This window comes from Phlebotomus papatasi, chromosome 2 (genome assembly GCF_024763615.1).
Source record: "Phlebotomus papatasi isolate M1 chromosome 2, Ppap_2.1, whole genome shotgun sequence".
Taxonomy (NCBI): Eukaryota; Metazoa; Arthropoda; class Insecta; order Diptera; family Psychodidae; genus Phlebotomus; species Phlebotomus papatasi.
This window is the reverse complement of record NC_077223.1, coordinates 34,097,846-34,115,740: the sequence shown is the minus strand read 5'-3', so window position 1 is coordinate 34,115,740 and position 17,895 is coordinate 34,097,846. Positions and strand designations below refer to the sequence as shown.

Sequence of the window (17,895 nt, the reverse complement as noted above, 5' to 3'; positions counted from 1 at the left end):
AGAGAAGTTAAGCCGCATGGCTAAGCTTTAGGTCTGAAGCCTGTATAAACCTCCAATGTGAACCCGGTTTAGGTGTCGTGTTAAGTTAGCACGAAAGAGATCCTAACTTCCATTGAAGTTAATTTTTAAAAGAAATTTGGAAAATCAAAATTGTTTTAGAGGTACTTTTTTAATTTATCAACTTATTGAAATAGATGAATTTTTAATAATTGTTTTACTACAAATTTCACACTTTTCAAGTTGATAATAAAAACGTAAGTAGGGCACAACAGGACAGTTCCATGATATCCTAACTATATTTGCAAGATATTTTTACACAAAAATACGTGCCATATGCGAACTAATTATATACAGATAATCGCGGATATTGTGTATTTGGAAATTATAGAAGACAATTCGTAAATATATTAATCGATTATTTTTAAAATAATGTGTGTATGTGTAGGTAGGCTCCTTTTATAACAAAAAAACTACAAATTAAAGCTGAAATCTTGATGAAAGATTGAAACGCATAAATCGATTTATGATGAATAAATGCGAAAAGAAAGTCTTTTGTTTTACTATCTTAATGAGAAGTAGAATAGACGAAAATTGGGCAGGAAATGTCTCTGATATATCGCGTATATTGCCCTAGCATGCAATCAAGCAATCAACAATCAATTGTGTCCACTCTTATCACCACACACTGTGTAAATATTATCTAAATGTGAAATAATTATCTGTCGTGGGAGAGCGTCTAAAGGGGAATTGAAGAAAAAAAAAGATATCCCAGCTATTGTGCAAAGATTCCGCTTCCATTTTGACAAAAAAAAATAATTCACCCAAAAATCTCCATTGGGGATGAGAGTTCTGAATGTTCTTCTTCTCTTCCTTACCTCTCTGTTGTCTAACCATCCTCCCCGATCAACAGTTGGCAACATCGGCTTGAGCGCTTCGGCTGAGTCGGTGCATCAATTGAAGCGTGCCAATAGTCGTCGTTCCGGTGGATCTCGCCACCATCCGCATCGATCATCATCGAGACGCAACAAAGAGAATGGCTCCAGATCGGGCAGTTTTCGCAATAATCCAGGCAGTGGCCTGCAATCCAGTAATAGTCATCACAACAGTACGGCCGGTAGCCAGGAGAATGCCACTACTTCGGGATCAGCGGGACGCCTGAAGAAGCCCAAAGGAGTGACGTTCGATGCTACAATAACACCAGCAAAATGGTGCGATTTTCCAGCAATTGATGTACCGCCTCAAGATGCCACAGACACGGATGTGTCCATGATCACAGATTCCAATGAGGACTGCCACGTGGTCATGATGGACACAACTCCGCCACAGGACACCATTCTGCATCACTACAAGCCACCACGTGTATGATTCCCCGCCACGAAGCACTAAATCCAGAGGCACAAGAAAGCACCAAAGAATTTGATACATTCGTCACACGTTTCTCTTTAACAACTTATGCGCATTCTACCGTATATTATTTTCTTCTTTCATCATTTTTTTTCTTTTGTTTCCTGTACCATTTAATTCTAGGTGTGATTGACGATCCAGAGACGCTCAATATGGTAAAAAAAAATCTCAAATTTACTAAATGATGTATACTTGATGTTCAAATTTGTAAGATTAACCCCTCAATTTTGGGATGACAAAACTCAGGCAGGGAATTGTTGCAAAGTTCTTTTTTCCTTTAGGAATTGGAGACACGAGAAGCTAAGATACCAGGAATCTTTCTTTAACCCTTTAAGGACGAGAAAGTCAAAAATTGAAAGTCAGAAAAAATCACTTTTTCTGACATTTTAGAGTAAAGCATGACTTTAGATGGCCGTAGAAAAAATTTAATTTTTGGGTCACCGGTGACCCAATCGTCCTTAAAGGGTTAATCCTTCAATTGATTTTATAAAACAATTTTAAATTATATTAAATGCAATTTTGAATATTTTAGAGGTAATATAAAAATACTTTTAGCAATGAAGTTCTTTTCAAATTTAATTCTTATGTAGAAAACAAAAATGCCTTACATTTTTTTAATAATATTTTTAATATTTCATAAAATGTGAATGAAGATTGAGAAATTTCGATCATTCTCATAATGTGTTACAAAGCATTATTACAAAAGCTGAGGGTGTGTATTAAAATTTATCAAACCTAAATTATCAATTCCTGATAAAATTCTGATGAGCCTAGTTTTTCGTATATCAGGCCTGATTCTATAATTTGTAAAAGAAAATATTCCAGAATTTAGGTTTTTATTTCACCTAACCTAACCTGAAAGAAAGAGATCATTTCATAACAGCAAAATTCCAAGTTAAATGTAAACATTTAATTTTTTAGTTTGGATATAGGGGAAGGTTTTGAAGGTTCGTATTAACCCATTCAGTCAATGTACCAGAAATACTTGAGATAGAATGTTCATATTTTGGGATTAGTTTCCTACAGATTAGTAGATGATTTTTTTAAAAAGAAAAAAAAATTATCTCATATGGGGGCGCGGGGAGCCTCTGTCAAACACACGTCTTAATGGTCACTGAATTTAAATTTTGTGCATTAATTCATTACAAACTCTATTGCTTTAGATAGAGTAACTATCCAAGAACACCAATTGGCAACTGGAATTCAAATCAGGAAAGAGAAAAGAGGCCAAGTTTAACAAATTCGACGGGATGTCGTATTTTCCGTCCGCCATTTTGACCAAAAATTTTGCATGACCTTCTGCGAAGCAAGAAAATAATAACAAAATCTATTTCCATCTCTGTCGGACTGTTTTTCCCAAGTAACTGAAGAACTAAAGTTACTAAAAATCTATTCCCGACAGCAATTCGGATAAAAATTGCCCAGAAATAAATCATCAAAAATCACTCAATTTGCGTATCATGTATAATACCATGGTAAGGAATGGGTTAAAAAAGGAGTCCAAGATTTAAGATCTTTTACTGAAAGCCACACACACCGAATCAATTTTATCACTATATCAAAAAAAAATCTCTTACTTATTGGGTTCTGCCTCACAAAATTCGAAGTCCTTGGATTTTCCTCTACAGGAAAATGAAAATGTAGCGGCATTTTTTACGAAGGTGTCCTGGTTAACTCAGCTTCGTATCACATTTTCCAACCTCTGTAGGCCTCATTTTCCCCAAAAACATTACACCGAACACAAAAATTTGGACATCACTACTTAGATCGAACTTTCATCTACTTGTTTTCACTATTTGTAGGAGTCACGCATTAAAAATCATTTTTAAGCTATTTTTCTAACACATGTTTTCTTGACACTCGGAAAACCATTTTTTCCCTGCATTTTGACAGTCAGTTAAGAGCTTGGTATGGTATGATTCTCTCATAATCACACCTAATGTAATCCTCAAATTTTCTCTAACACCTCCAATTGGTCTTACAGAACATATTTCGAACGTAACTGATTTAAAAAAAAATGACCAGTCACCAATTTAAAGTGAAATGTGGGAAGTTCCACCTTAAAAACAAGGAAAATTGAATGAGAAATACTCAAAATAGATCGAAGTATGGCAATTAAAGAATCACATCTACCATAAGCAGTCTAGTTTCATCACTGCACAAATCAGACAGTAGTAATCACACCTATTGTAATCCTTGTTTTTTCTCTAACGCCTCGAAACTATTTTACAGAACATTTTTTGAACATCAGTGATTCTTATAATTACCAGTGATTAATTTAACCCTTTAAGGACGATTGGACCACCGGTGTCCCATAGAGAAAATAAATTTTCCTGACTATCTAAAGTTATTTTTTTCTAATGTCTGTACATAATTGTAAAGTAGAAGGTTGAACGGATACTAGAATATTTTTTTGCAAGTCTCCAGATATTTACTACGTAATAAATATTTGAGCTCAAAAATTGCGAATTTTTAAATTCTCAAATTCATAATTGATTTTATTTATTTTTTATACTTTCATTTTTTTTAAGAAAAACCCTTTTGGCAATAAAAACTACAATACTCATACGTAATATTTTTCATTAAAGCGAAAAATATTATTCATTGGTATTGTCAGAAAAATTACTTAAGTTTTTGGGCTATTTTTGTTCCTATCGCTCATAGATATAAAAAATACACCGAATCAGACTCTGTTGGACTTTCTAAGGTTAGATGTAAGACTTATCATTGATTATGTTTCTCAGTTTAATTTTTATTGTTGATTTTCAGTCCGTAAAAAGTGTCTCGTCGTTAAAGGGTTAAAGTAAAATGTGAAAAATTCCGCTTGAAAACAAAGCGAATTGGATGAAAAGTTCTCAAAACGCACCGCATGGGCAATGAAAGAATCACACCTGCCATAAGCAGATTCAGGCTTAATGTTTAATTTGACAGAAGTGAAATAAAAACATCTGATGAAGTCTCATTTTGATGGGGAAGTGCGTGTTTTCCTTCGAGATTTTAGTGTAAATTTTTTAATATCCCAAAATTTTCTTTTGAATTTATTCAGTGGAATCTCTGATGAGACAAATACCCCGAGCGGCATGCACAGTGTGACCCAAAAGAGTGAGGAATTCTCAAATTGGGTGGTCAGTAATTTTGACAGATGTTTTTACGAAGCTGCAAAATTCAATTTTCCTGAGCTGCAAGGGTGGTAATTTTTATGAATTTTCCTTCACCCGCAAAAACGACACCCTTCAAGCAAAAGATTTTCACGGTAAATATTAACCCTAATAAACCTTCTATTTCTTGGAATAGTTTCCTTTTTCGAAAAGACACTTGAAGTGTGAAAAAATGCATAAAATATTACACATCAAAATTACAATTTTAGGCCCATTTTTTATTTTTGCCTTTTGGACCCAGGAAAAAAAGCCTAGGCTTCCAAGTTTGTCAGGAAATGTGAGATGTAGGACTAGCTTTTAGATTATATGTCCATGGATGAAATTCATTTAGTAACTTGGAAAAAAATCAACTTTTACGAAGCTGCAACATTACGAAGGTGCAAAACCTTCCACTACTAGCAAACGTACGACTTATTTCGGGACAGAGGGAGTACTATAAAATAAAAAAAAATGATTTTTTTGATCTGAGAGACCCATGTATAACCCATTAATTCTGTAAAAGATCATTAGTTGAAATTTATCGAAAAGAATTTCGCAATGAACTATTAATTTTCTCCAACATTTTCCAAAACCCTGAGTTTTCTTCTATCCCAAAATTGAGTCGTAAATCCCCACCGACAGTGAACCACAGATATAGTAAATTATACAAAGATTGGATTGATGAAAATGTCAAAGATTTTAACACCAAATTTTTATGAATTTTCATATGGTATTCTTTTATTTTGATTTTCAGACATACACTTGCAAAAAGAAAGTAAGATGATTAATTGACCAGTAAATTAGTGAAATCAGAAAAACAAACAAATCACATTCCTTTTGAGCATTTAAATGTTTTAAGGGGACACAGAGAAAGATTAAAAAAAAAAGTTCAAAGATATTTAATGCTTTTGAAGAAAACAAATCTTCGAAAAATCTAAACTGACTCATGAAGAAAAAAAAAACGACAAACACCGTCCACAGACACCCAAACATAATCACAGTAAAAAACAATTTAAAGAACAATTTTTATCACAACGAACTTATGTAACATTAAAATATTTCCTTTTTAAATTCATTTTTTATTGAATTATGTAATTTCTGCTGTTTCTTTATAAGAATACAGAACAAAAAATGTTCTTTTTGAAACATTTTTGGAAAAGTCGAGAAAAAAGAACAGAAATAAAAAGAAAGTGTCTGAGCTGAATAATGGTAAAAACAAATTTTTAGCGTAACTAAGAAGTGTAATTTTTAATTAGATGAAAGAAAATTGATATTGATGTGCTAAAATATTTTTTTCCTTTTTTTAGAAAGATAAACATTTTAGGTAGAAATAAATTTATCATGACAAAGAATTTCTATCGAATGAAATTTGTATAAAGCTTATAAAAGGAAACTTTAAATTTTATGAAATAATACGCTTTTATTGTTTTTTAATAAATTGATAGTATATATGAAGATTTTAGAAAGGTTACAAATTGAAAAAAAACAAAGAAACATTTTAAAAATTAATAACAAAGTGCTCAGCTCTTTGAAATGAATTTAAGAGGAAAACACGCTGAAAAAATTGACAAAAATTTAAAATGGGAACCAATGAAAATTATTTTTCTTAATTTTTAAAATAAATAATTAGACTACAGAGAATTATAAGTAATTATATATGGAAAAAAAACATAGGGCAATAGGGCTTTTTATTCAAAGAAAACTATTTTAAAAAAATTATTTTATGCTATTGAATGTTATCATTGTTCAATATGAAATTCTTGCCAAAAACAAAAATCATTCACCGAAAAATTTGTATTATTTTTTTATTGCATTATTAATTATCTTGTTCTTGGTATTTAAAAAGAAAATAAAATAAAACAGTCTTACACAAAAATAAAGAAACCTAGCGACGAAGAATTACAAAAAGAAAACATTTTACTAGATTAATTGATGATGAAGAAAAATAAAACAAATGATATAAGAGAAAAAAACTGAAACAGACTGATTAAAGACTATTTTTTTAAAATAGTTGAGAAAATGTTATTAATTAAAACACGAGAAATATTAATAATAAGGTGAAAGAAGTTTTAATGCAGAAAAAAAACAAACACATTACAAAAAAAAAACTGCTTTTTTAGTCAAAACAAAATTATTTCCAGTATTATTGAATTATTGAAAAAGAAAAATTTATAAATTTTTGCACCCCACACTCCTACTCTAAATAATTATTAAATATCTACACTATCTCCACGCAGTTTCACAGGAAGGAAAAAATAATAGGAGTAAGGGGTAAATTTGACGGAAAAAATGCTAATATTGACAAACTTTTTTTAAGTACTAAATAAAGAAAAAGTATATAAATGAAAAAAAATATTTGTAGGGAGAGAAAAAATGGAAACGAAATATGTGTTCGAAATAAAAGAAATGATGAAGAAAAATCTTTTAAATTATACATGATAATTGCAAAAAAAAATTCTAGTAGATGATATCAATTAGCATAATGAAATATTACTATTGAATAATAAATTGATAAACGTCTAAGTGAAGAAAAAGTATTGTATTTTTTTTTTAGAAAACAAAGTGCTAGGATGGATCTCGCTGCAACAATCAGAAAAAGTTAGTTTTAAATAAACAGAAAAAAATAAGAAATGAAGTCCGATGAGACATAATGACCTTATCTGGATCATTGTCTCATCAAAGGAATATGAAGAAATGTGACTATCCCAAATTTTCAGCAGAAGAATTTCCTGAGCCCGCATCCGTAAGATCGATTTCATGGAAGAGGTCAACTCTTCAATGTAAAATAAAAAACCATAAAAAACAGTAAGTCAAATTTCCATACACTGAGAAAAAAAGAGGCTGCGATTAACTTTTTTTCGTCATAATTTTAACACTTTTTGGGTGTAAAAATATATCAACATTTTTTAATGTTAATTTTACACCTTCTAAGTGTAAAATCAACATGGAAGAAGGGTAACTTTAACCCATAATACACCTAAAAAGGGTAATATTTACACCGTTTTCGGATCAATAATGCAGGGTAAAATTAACATTTCCAAAATGTTATTTTGACTTTTCCGGATTTTTCTCAGTGTAAAGAAGGATTCCACAGAGAGTATAGACATCTCCTACGAACACGAAATCAAACTCGTATCTCGGTGATACATGTCCCGGGACTAAAAGAAAGACTATTGATCAGGTTGTATGTTTTTTTGTTATGGGAATTATAAATATCTATCTTCTAAAGCCAAGTTTTGTCCTTTAAGACATTTACATGCCAAAAGTTGAGACATAAAGTCCCGGTAAAAATCCTTGAAATCCAAAATCCTTACACAAATCTTTAATTTGTCAAAATCTTGTAGAACCAAAATCCCGAAAAGGTCAAAACCAAAGTAGCCCCACATTCTAAAACTGATCTAATCTTTTAATAATAATTTAATATAAGCTAAATACTATTAGTAAATATTAAGAAATGAAATTGCTATAATAATAAGAAGCAATTTGAAAAATAATAAAAAATATTTGAAAAAGTAGAATTTGGGTTGGAAATTTTGATATTCAAAGAAGAAATCCTTTTCAGAACAGATCACACCGGAAACCGACCACAATGCGTACCAAAAATATTCTCTCGGCATTATTTTCAGTTTTTCTGACTCTTAATAATATTTACTAATAGTATTTAGCTTATATTAAATTATTATTAAAATATTAGATCAGTTTTAGAATGTGGGGCTACTTTTGCATTTTTGTCCAAAAAGCTAATTTTTGACTGATCCTCAAATTATAAATTTTTTAGTCCAGATATTTTCTCATATTTTGTTTAAAACTATTCTCAGGTTTATATATGAAACTATTTCAGTCAATAGAGCTGGATATTACAGCGTTTTCCCAATCCAAATCAGGTGTATTTAAACTTTCGAAGGGTGTATTTAATATTTTGAACGTTAGTGTAGATAATTATCACATGATTATCAACAGTTGATAATAAGCTAACCAAGCTAACTAATATCACTGTGTGACAAAATTTAGGTTTTTGTGGGTGTTTCTGACGAGAGTGCAAAAACTTGTTAGAGAATAATTTAAGGATCTCAAATTTGAAACTCGTTTGTCCGGGTCACGTTTGAATTTTTTAATATATGCATTTTTAGTTTTTTACTGTATTCTAAAATTCAAAAATTTGTATCTCCGGTCCTATTTATCCGGTGGTAGTCGCATAAAGCTAAAATGACGCGTAATTTCATCCTCTATAACTCTTGTGAACATATCAAGAACCTACGATGAAAATAAAATGTATTTTTTAAAGATTTTTTGAAAAAGTACACCCAAAATTGTGATTTTTCTGTATTTTTTCCATCTTCTAATAATTCTCCCACTTAGGTAGAACATTTTATATGCCAACTACTATGCCTAAAAGTGAGTACATTTAATATTCTGTCATATCTTTTTAGTTTGAATTTTCTATCTTAATTCGTTTATTCACAATAATTTATTGAAAATAAAGTGCATTAAAATCTCTTATTATATATAATTATATTGGTGTCTTTGTCTAACCTACTGAAGAGCATTCTCTTTTGCACTCTCACTTACACATTTCATATAAAAAGAGGTGAAATGAAAGCAGGAGACGTATATGGAAATAGAGTGAGAAGAATAGTTTTTGGCACTCATAACAACCCTTTGTACAAATATTATTTGTTCAAATTATTTTTTCACAGTTTTGTTACGAAATATAGTAAGAATTCTCTTGGAGATTTCTTTGGGAACCTTGGGAACCGTTTTGATACGGTGGAATATCTACAAATTTGAGTCGATTGCGTTTTATATAAATTTGTTACTAAAAGTTGGAATCGAATATAGACATTTTGTTCCCATTGTCGGGAACAAATTTGTGTAATTTGGAAGATTTCTCCGTTTCGTCTAACAAGTAAGGCCTATACTTCAGTCGAGATGGATTTCGGTGGCGAAGGTTCATAAGGAACATCAAATAAAGGTCAACAGTGTTTTATACAGACGCGTGCATTGCAAAACCATATGCGAGTGCTGGCAGCAGGAGGGGAACCGAATCTCGGGAATTTCGAATTAAAAAAAATGAGATAATAAATATTGTAGCTCAAAAAATGCCACAAATTTGGCGTCCTCCTCGTTCGCTTCGATTGGTTGCTTTCGGAACAAATTCGTTACTAATATTGGGTGTCTTTTTGTTTCTCCTAAAAGGCGCAAATTTGTTCCAAATATATTCGGTGTCCATGGACGAGCTAATTTTTGGAACAAAATCGTCACTAATGTTGAGCATCTTCCTGAGTCTCGTAAAAGGAACAAGATTGTGATAAAAAATTAGGTGTCCGTGGACGAGTTAATTTTTGGAACAAATATGTGCCGAAATTTTTTACCGTGTATCGTATGAGCTTTACTTCAGATAGACACAATCATTTTGTTTGCACATCAATTTCTCAATTGAAAATTTTTCTTATCAGAAAAAATGACATTCTGGAACTGACCATGAACGTGCAAGCGAATATACTCCGTCGATCGAGCACAACTTTTTTTTGAGGATCGATGAAATCTCGTCCTTTTCAGGATTTTTAAAGCTCCATATATATATCACTTGACCCATTGACTGCCCCTAATATTAACATGGATCACGTAAATTTTAAAATTTTAATTTCATTTATATTTTTTCTTAAGAAAATTTTTGTATAGGTTCTCTACAACTTTTCCAAAGCAATTTTTCTCATTTTTGAAAATGACTTAAAAGTCATTTTCAAAAAGTTAGGTATTTTTTAAGGAAGTCTCATGGCTGATTTAGGAAAAGCAGGAAAGACGATCTGGAAACAAGTGAATAGAGTAAAATGTGAAGATTTTTGCGTGTTTTTTCATGCTTTCAGCCTATTTTTGCAATTAGAGAAGCGACTTGATACCTTTTGTATATCCCCCTTTAATCGATTTTCAAACATTAAATTAAGTATTATTATTAAACTTTTAAGGATTTGTTAATATCGCCTTTGGTTTTGAGTGCTTAATGAATTTTGTGCATTTTTTGAGATTTAGTGTGTATGTAGAATTTTGATTGATTGTTTATTATTATTAATTTTATTTTATATTATTTGCTCAGGGATTTAATAAAAGTTTTATTATTTTTATTAAATCTTCATTTAGATCGCCTTTAGCCCACCTCTTCAAAATCATGTTGTTTCATTTTCGGATATAATTCAATGCTGTTCGGACAAATATTTCGTACAATAATATGGCAATCTTTAAATACGCCGGTTTTTCAAGGTCTAAATCTAAAGTTAAACAGTGCCAGAAATCATCCATCTCCATCAATTGGAGAAAATTTGGATTAGTTAGAGAGGTCTGAGTAAGTCTCTCAGTTTTAAATATGTTCAGAATTCTTAAAAGTAGTGGTATTGCAAAAAGGAGTAAGGTGGAGTCATAACTTATACGGGCTTCAGACCTAAGACTTAGACATCTGGCTTAACTCCTCCAATTCCTAATCAGGCACGATTTCTTAGAAAATTATTGTTTAGGATTAGATTATGAGGGCAAATGATTCATTAGATTTTGAAAAATTAATAAAATTGCTTGTTATTTAGATTTTTGAGACCTCCGGGAACTGGGCTAAACCTCCAGTCTGAAGCCGGCATTATGGACGTTATACACTTATGGACATCGTGCAAAAATCTTGTTCTTGAACAGATTTCAAAAAATTATCAGTTTATGATCTAATTAACAATTTTGTGAAATTTCGAAATCTATTTTTCGAAATCTATTTTAAATAAGAATCTTAAAATTTTTGCAAGCTGTCCATAAGTGTATAACGTCCATAAGTGATGATTCCATCCTACTACGGCCCATCTCCCATGAAAAAAAAACTGGGAGTTTTCCATCGTTTTGCTCTGACGGTTGGTCATCAACGTTAAGACACATGTGGAGTGGGTAGACTCAAGATGAAAAATAAAGACATCAATAATTTTTAATATCACTACTATATTTCTTTAAATATTCCTTACACATTTTGTGATGATTGCAGTAGACAGAATCTCTCTAATATTTAATTAACTTGCTGTGGTTTCTTGCGCAAATACGGAATTTCTATTTTATGGCGATTTCTCATGTGAACTCTGTGATCCTTGATACTCCACGAACACTTTCCACATCTCTCGCATTTCAGCGGTGGATCATTCTTGGAATGAACCTTGTCCATGTGAATCTGAGGGAATTCAAAAAAAAAAAACATAAGAGAAAAATGCATTCGAAGAAATCATAGTTGGCATTGCTACCTTCAGTTGAGATTTGTCTTTGTAGTCAGCACTGCAGAGAGGACATTTGTGCCTCTTCCCATTGTGCCGATCCATATGCCTCCGGAGGAACTTCTCATTCGGATAAGATCTCCCACATCCAGATACCATGCACTTGAACTCTTGTTCTGGCCTCTCGTGAATTTTCTTCATGTGCAACCTTAGGGTTCGTTCACCGGCCATTTTCCTCCCACAAATCTCGCACATTGGCCAGTTCTTTTTCACTACAACTCCCTTGTGCTTCAGCATGTGCGTCTTGTAGCCGCAATTCCAGATAAAACCTTGAGGGTTTTAAGGAAAATTGAAGAAATTCCATCGAATGCTCTTCGGGACTTGAAATTGACTTACCTTTTCCACAAAGTTCGCATTTTAGAGGCCGTTCCCCGCTATGAGTCATCATGTGCTGTGCAGAAAAAAGGTAAATTGTAAAATAGGTATCTCATATTTTTGAAAAAAAGACAAAAACCAACAAATGAGGCATTTAGAGTAATCAGAGCGCGATTTCTTAGATGAACAAAATTGTAGTCCTAAGTGATGCCTATCGTCTGGTGTAGATGGATTTTCAATATTTTGTTTAGTTTATTTTATACAATTTTTTACAACCTCACGCTAAGACCATTTTTTGCCAATTTTTAGAGAAACTCCAATTTTACACCCTGAATGAGTGGTTTTACAAAGTTTTTTGTAATTATCAAAATTTAAGCACAACTAATGACCTTTCCAAGGGACCCACACATATTAAGTTCTATTCACTAGAACCTGAGATATAAAAGATAATGTGAGGCAAATCAGATAAAATATAAAAGTATTAATTAAAAAAATAGGTGTGATTAGAAGGAATCACAACTAATTGTGACGTGATTGAGCAAAACCAAGACCATATTCTTAATCAGGGGACTCAACTCTATTAACCCTTTTAGGACGATTAGAACACCGGTGTCCCATTAAGAAAATAACTTTTCCTGACCACCTAAAGTTATTTTTTTCTTATGTCTGTACATAATTGTAAAGTAGAAGGTTGAAGGAATATAAAATAGTTTTTGCAAGTCTCAAGCTGTTTGCTATGTAGTAAATATTTATGCTAAAAAATGGCGAATTTTTAAATTCTCAAATTCATAATTGATTTTATTTATTTTTTATACTTCCAATTTTTTTTAAGCAAAACCCTTTTTGCAATAAAAACTACAATACTCATACGTAATATTTTTCATTAAACCGAAAAATATTATTCATTGGTATTGTCAGAAAAATTACTTAAATTTTTGGGCTATTTTCGTCCCTATCGTTCATAGAGGCACAAAATACACCGAATCAGACTCTGTTGGACTTTCCAAGGTTAGATGTAAGACTTATCATTGATTATGTGTCCCAGTTTAATTTTTATTGTAGATTTTCAGTCCGTAAAAAGTGTTTCGTCGTTAAAGGTTTAAACGTACCGAGTGAGATCTCTGAGACAAAAGCCGTGTTGCATAGTGTTATATAACCCACGCCTTGTTTGGTGGCTATTTTTTAAAACAAGATGTATTTTTTATTGATTTTCTCTATATGTTTAGGTATTTTGTTCAATATTGTCTTTATTGGGGTTATATGTGAGTAAACACAGGACGTGATCATGCAAATCTGACTTATACAGTGGCGGCCAAAAAATAGAATCATCTCCGTAAAGATCACTATTTTACCTTTAGTATTTTTGTTTATTCAAATTCGTTGAAATAATTTTGATATACAGTAGAGTCTCGTTATAGTCCATTTTTGGTTCCAGATTTGACACTTGGCTCGCACTATGGTTCTTGACATTTTTTTTAAATTATCATTAGTATTGAAATTGTTTGACGGCTTCCACTTTCTTTGCGATTGTGGTACTTGTGCTCGCTCTCTTCATTATGGATCACAAATATCACAACTACTCAATAAAGTTTGCCAAAAATATTAAAATAATTATGACAACATTGCATGTCGCGTACTAAAAGACATAACCTAACTTAAAATCAGTGTTTTGAAATCGACGGTCGATAAATTGTGGACTATAGAGCGATGGCTTATAGCGGGACTCTACTGTAGAAATCTCTCTCTCTCTTCTTTTTATGTTTTTGGCTGTCAGACTCAATCAGGTCCATATAGCCATTTCGCTCACTCTTATTTACATACGAGTTCCATCTGTTTTTCTTTTTTTTCCCATATGTTTGTTCCTCTCATCTCTCTTTATCATTTTTTCTTTTTGCTCCATCACAAATCCTTTTTTGCTCCCTTATCTTTTATCATACTTCCTTCTTGATATTTTTGCGTTCAGTTTGTAGCTTTCAAGGACGGTGAAAAACTGTTTTCCAATTATTCACCGGACGCGCTTCGATCAAGGATCGAACCGAGGGCCTCTGCGTCACAAAGCCAACACTTTGCCTATTGAGCTACCGAGACCCCTTACTGTAGAAATCTTCAAATAATTATGATACGTCAAATAAGTATTGTTTTGGACGTTAGAGGTCTCTATTTTTCATAGAATACATCAATAGTGAAATTTGCTTTGATCAACACGATAGGACCACTTTCATTTAAATTAAAGAATGTCGTCTATAAATCGAATAAGTTTAAATAAAGCTGACCAAAATGAATTTCACTACTAACGTATTCTGTGTAAAATAGAGACCTCTAGCGGCCAAAACAACCCTTATTCTACGTCTCGAATAATTTGAAGATTTCTACTTCAGAATTATATCAAAAAATTAAGAAAAAATACAAAAATTAAAAAAATATATAAGCTTTGCAAAGCGATTCTATTATATTGGTCGCCACTGTATAACCCGGAAACAATTATATTGCATCATAATTTACGTAAATTGTGTGTACACAAAAAATTTAGGGCCAAAATGTGGTGTTTGGACACTATCGGCAAAAGTGACCCAATGCATCCTCTTCGAAAAAGGCTTTGAAAAAAATATTTGTACTTTTCTCGAAAAATCCTTTTAACCCTTTAACGACGAAACAGTTTTCGCGGTCTTCGCGGACCGAAAATCAGCAATAAAAATGAAACCGATAAATAAAATCAGTAAAAGGTCTTACATATAGCCTTATGCCCTAGACACACTTATGACTTAAGCCGAGAGACGACAGTGAAAAATGATGGAAATGAAGTTTAACCATTATGTCGAGTATAATTACACTAAGCCGTCTCTCGGCTAATCCTCAGGTCTGTCAAGGCCCTTAGAAAATCCAACAGTCTGATTCGGTGTATTATTAACCTCTATGAGCGATAGGGACAAAAATAGCCTAAAAATTAAGTAATTTTTCTGGCAAAACCAATAAATGATAATTTTCACTCTAATAAAAAATATTATGTTTGAGTATTGTAGTTTCTTTTTCAGATCTAAGGCCTCAGATCTAAGTCCTAGTCATATGGCTTAACGAGAAATGTGCTTAAATTGAGCTAATCAGAATTGATATTTTCTGTAAGCCAAATATTCCCAAAAAAAAGGGCTAAAAATTTCATTATTTTTTTTTACATAATCCTTTCTCGAATCTCTTGAAACTTTGTAAGTTTAAGAAGGTTCATGAAGGCTATCTATAATAAAAATTTCAAGCCTCAGTCTCTTTTAGAATGTAGTGAATATTGAAATTTTCGTTTTGACAAATTTTGCCCCAGTCTCCCCTACTCTTTCAAGCGATTCAATACCTCTTTCTCTTTGTCGGAAGAGTTCTTAACTTGGATGTTACTCCTTGAAAGGAATTCTTCTTCTCACTAAGTCTTCGGACTTTTTTGGATTGTTTGCCAGAAAGTTTTGTTTGCCATCCTGTAGTCTAGTTTGGCAGTTTCTCACCAATTTTTTTCCACAACTCCTCTAACTTCCATAAACTTTTTGGAAGGAAATAAAATCTTATGGCTTTTACATACCTTCTCGTAAGTTGCAGTGGAGCACATCTTCCCGCATTCTTCGCACTGTTTGTACTCTTTGGGGCGCTTCTTGCCAACCTGAGACAGTGGCACTCCTCCATCGTGGCTCTTCATGTGAGTTAGCAATTTCTGCTTCTTCCGGAACTCCTTGGAGCAGAATTCGCAGGTGTATCTATCACCAGTATCGTGGGAATTGGCAATGTGTCTCTGGAAGGAAGATTTATTTAAATAAGTCTCTGAGACAGCTGAAAAGCTCGAGGTTATACCCTCAAATTGCTGAGATAAAGGAATGACTTCATGCAGATGTCGCATTTGAATTTGAGATGTTCTTTTTGCTTGTCTGCGTGCGTTTCCTTGTGCCTTTGGTAGGAGGATAGCCACTTGAAGGATTCATTGCATCCTTTGTACTGACATTTGTAGCGCTTTGTGTCCATATGGCATGTTTGATGCTGATCCAATCGTGAGAAATTGGCAAAGAATTTACCACAAAACTCACAGATTAGCTTTTTAGCTGAAGGAAAAAGGCAAGGAAAATTTAAAGGATTTCCTTTAAAAATGAAACAGCCTGCGGATTCCTTTCTGAAATCAATACCAACCTGTATGTCGTCGCTTTTTCTCATGGCTCCTCATGTGCTTAATTAGTTCCCGCCTGAGACACTTGTGGTCACAAAGTACACATGCCACAAACAGGCTTTGAGTAATTACAGTCTCCTGGAGGATATCAATCTGTGGTTTTGTTGGATCTTCCTTGTCCTCTTCAACCGCTACCTCAGCAGAATTTTCTTGTGCTTCATTGCCATTGTCATCAGCAATTTCTTCCTTTTGCTCCTCTTCCACCTCCAGGGTTTCATAGTTAGCCTGTGGTGAGCCTGCTGGGGATTCATCAAACTGAATGGGTGGAAAATCATCAAATATCTGATCATCTGTCTCAGATTTAACATCGACATCATCCTGTTTTTCCTCCTGAGTATCCTCTTCGGTCTTCACACAAACCAATTCTATGTCAAAGGAAGATTGTTCAACCTTGGCATTTTGCACTGGAATGATACTTGGGCATTTCAGGACACTTCCAGTCTCCTCAAAAAGCCTGATAACCTCAACAAGGACATCTCTGGAGAATATTGGGCTATCACTGCAGCCTCCGTAGTAGTCCTCATAGTTATTTTTCACACACACATAATTGCCCAATTCCTGATAGAACTGTTTCACTAGGAAGATCCTGTGTTTCAAACTGTACAGCTCCAAAGTGTTCTTCATCCTTTTTGCAGCACTCAAAACACTGAACATAAACAAAACACTTCAATGCATGTCAGATGCCATGGAAGCTTGTTAACAGTACACTTCCCCTCTTTCCCGATTGGAAACTGTTCAAATTTGAATCAACATGGAAGCTTGTTAACAGTACACTTCCCCTCTTTCCCGATTGGAAACTGTTCAAATTTGAAAGGAGAATAAAAATCAAATGGCATGGGCATAAGGCATACTGCTCGTTTTTGGCTTCATTCCATCCTTGCCCAACAGAATCATATTTTTATGGTATTTCTCAGAATCGAACCTTATGATTTTCTTCATTTTTGAATATGTCGACATTTATATGGCGGACATTCCATCCATAAATACATATATGTATTTATATGTATTTCTTGTATCATATATGTATATATGTATTTATACATATATGTGTATGTATATATCATATCCTATAGGACCAGAAAAATGGCAATCATGAATTTTCTAAGATCAAAGGTCAATTACTCTCTGGAAGGCCTGAGGGCTAATTTTTGAAATTCTCACTCGCACCCGCGAGCTTTTTAGTGGCCGAGAGAAATTGACTCGCACACCCCGCAGATTCTTGAGTACGTGAAACGAGTAGTTTATGTTATAAAGAAGTCGTTACAGAAGGATTTGAATCTACGGGGTGTGCGAGTCAATTTCTCTCGGCCACTAAAGAGCTCGCGGGTGCGAGTGAGAGTTTCAAAAATTAACCTCCTGGTTCTCAATCTATATGATCAAATTTGGATTTATTTGAAAGGTCTTGCAACCTGTACTTATGACTTATACCATGAGGGTGAAGACTACACTTGTGGATGATACACTTATGGACAGCTCGTAGAAATCTCTATTTTTTACATAAAATAAATGTTGGAAATTTACAATACAGTCAAGTTCCTCAAATTTGAACGACGGT

General features: G+C 33.0%; 2 protein-coding genes across 5 annotated transcripts in view; one reads left to right on the top strand and one right to left on the bottom strand.

Moving 5' to 3' along the window:
* Positions 1-6,786, top strand: part of LOC129803591 (uncharacterized) — a 61,381-nt gene extending 54,595 nt beyond the window's left edge. Inside the window, exons 7-9 of one of the 4 annotated variants that reach the window (XR_008751874.1) lie at positions 911-1,466; positions 1,528-1,559; positions 5,296-6,786. Coding sequence is in view for 1 of the 4 variants with exons in the window: in XM_055850281.1 (XP_055706256.1) it covers positions 911-1,365 (455 nt within the window). In the remaining 3 variants the exon portion in view is untranslated. Of the gene's footprint in view, positions 1-910 lie in introns of all 4 variants that reach the window. The other 3 variants (XR_008751873.1, XR_008751872.1, XM_055850281.1) reach the window with 3 other exon arrangements.
* A 4,707-nt stretch (positions 6,787-11,493) lies between these two features.
* Positions 11,494-17,043, bottom strand: LOC129803590 (zinc finger protein 728-like). Its single transcript, XM_055850278.1, has 6 exons — positions 16,304-17,043; positions 15,974-16,218; positions 15,708-15,914; positions 12,170-12,224; positions 11,804-12,102; positions 11,494-11,733 (listed from the first exon to the last, which is right to left on the bottom strand). The coding sequence occupies exons 1-6, from the start codon at positions 16,992-16,994 to the stop codon at positions 11,575-11,577; spliced, it is 1,656 nt and encodes a 551-aa protein (XP_055706253.1). The 5' UTR covers positions 16,995-17,043; the 3' UTR covers positions 11,494-11,574.
* Between the last annotated feature and the right edge of the window lie 852 nt (positions 17,044-17,895).

Bases quoted from the DNA above. Each gene is read 5' to 3' on its own strand.
- LOC129803590 (XM_055850278.1), bottom strand. From the start codon at position 16,994: ATGTTCAGTGTTTTGAGTGCTGCAAAAAGGATGAAGAACACTTTGGAG. The intron at 15,915-15,973 runs GTATAACCTCGA...TCTTCCTTCCAG, and splicing joins TTTATCTCAGCAATTTGAGG to AGACACATTGCCAATTCCCA. The intron at 11,734-11,803 runs GTAGCAATGCCA...GAATTCCCTCAG, and splicing joins AAGACAAATCTCAACTGAAG to ATTCACATGGACAAGGTTCA.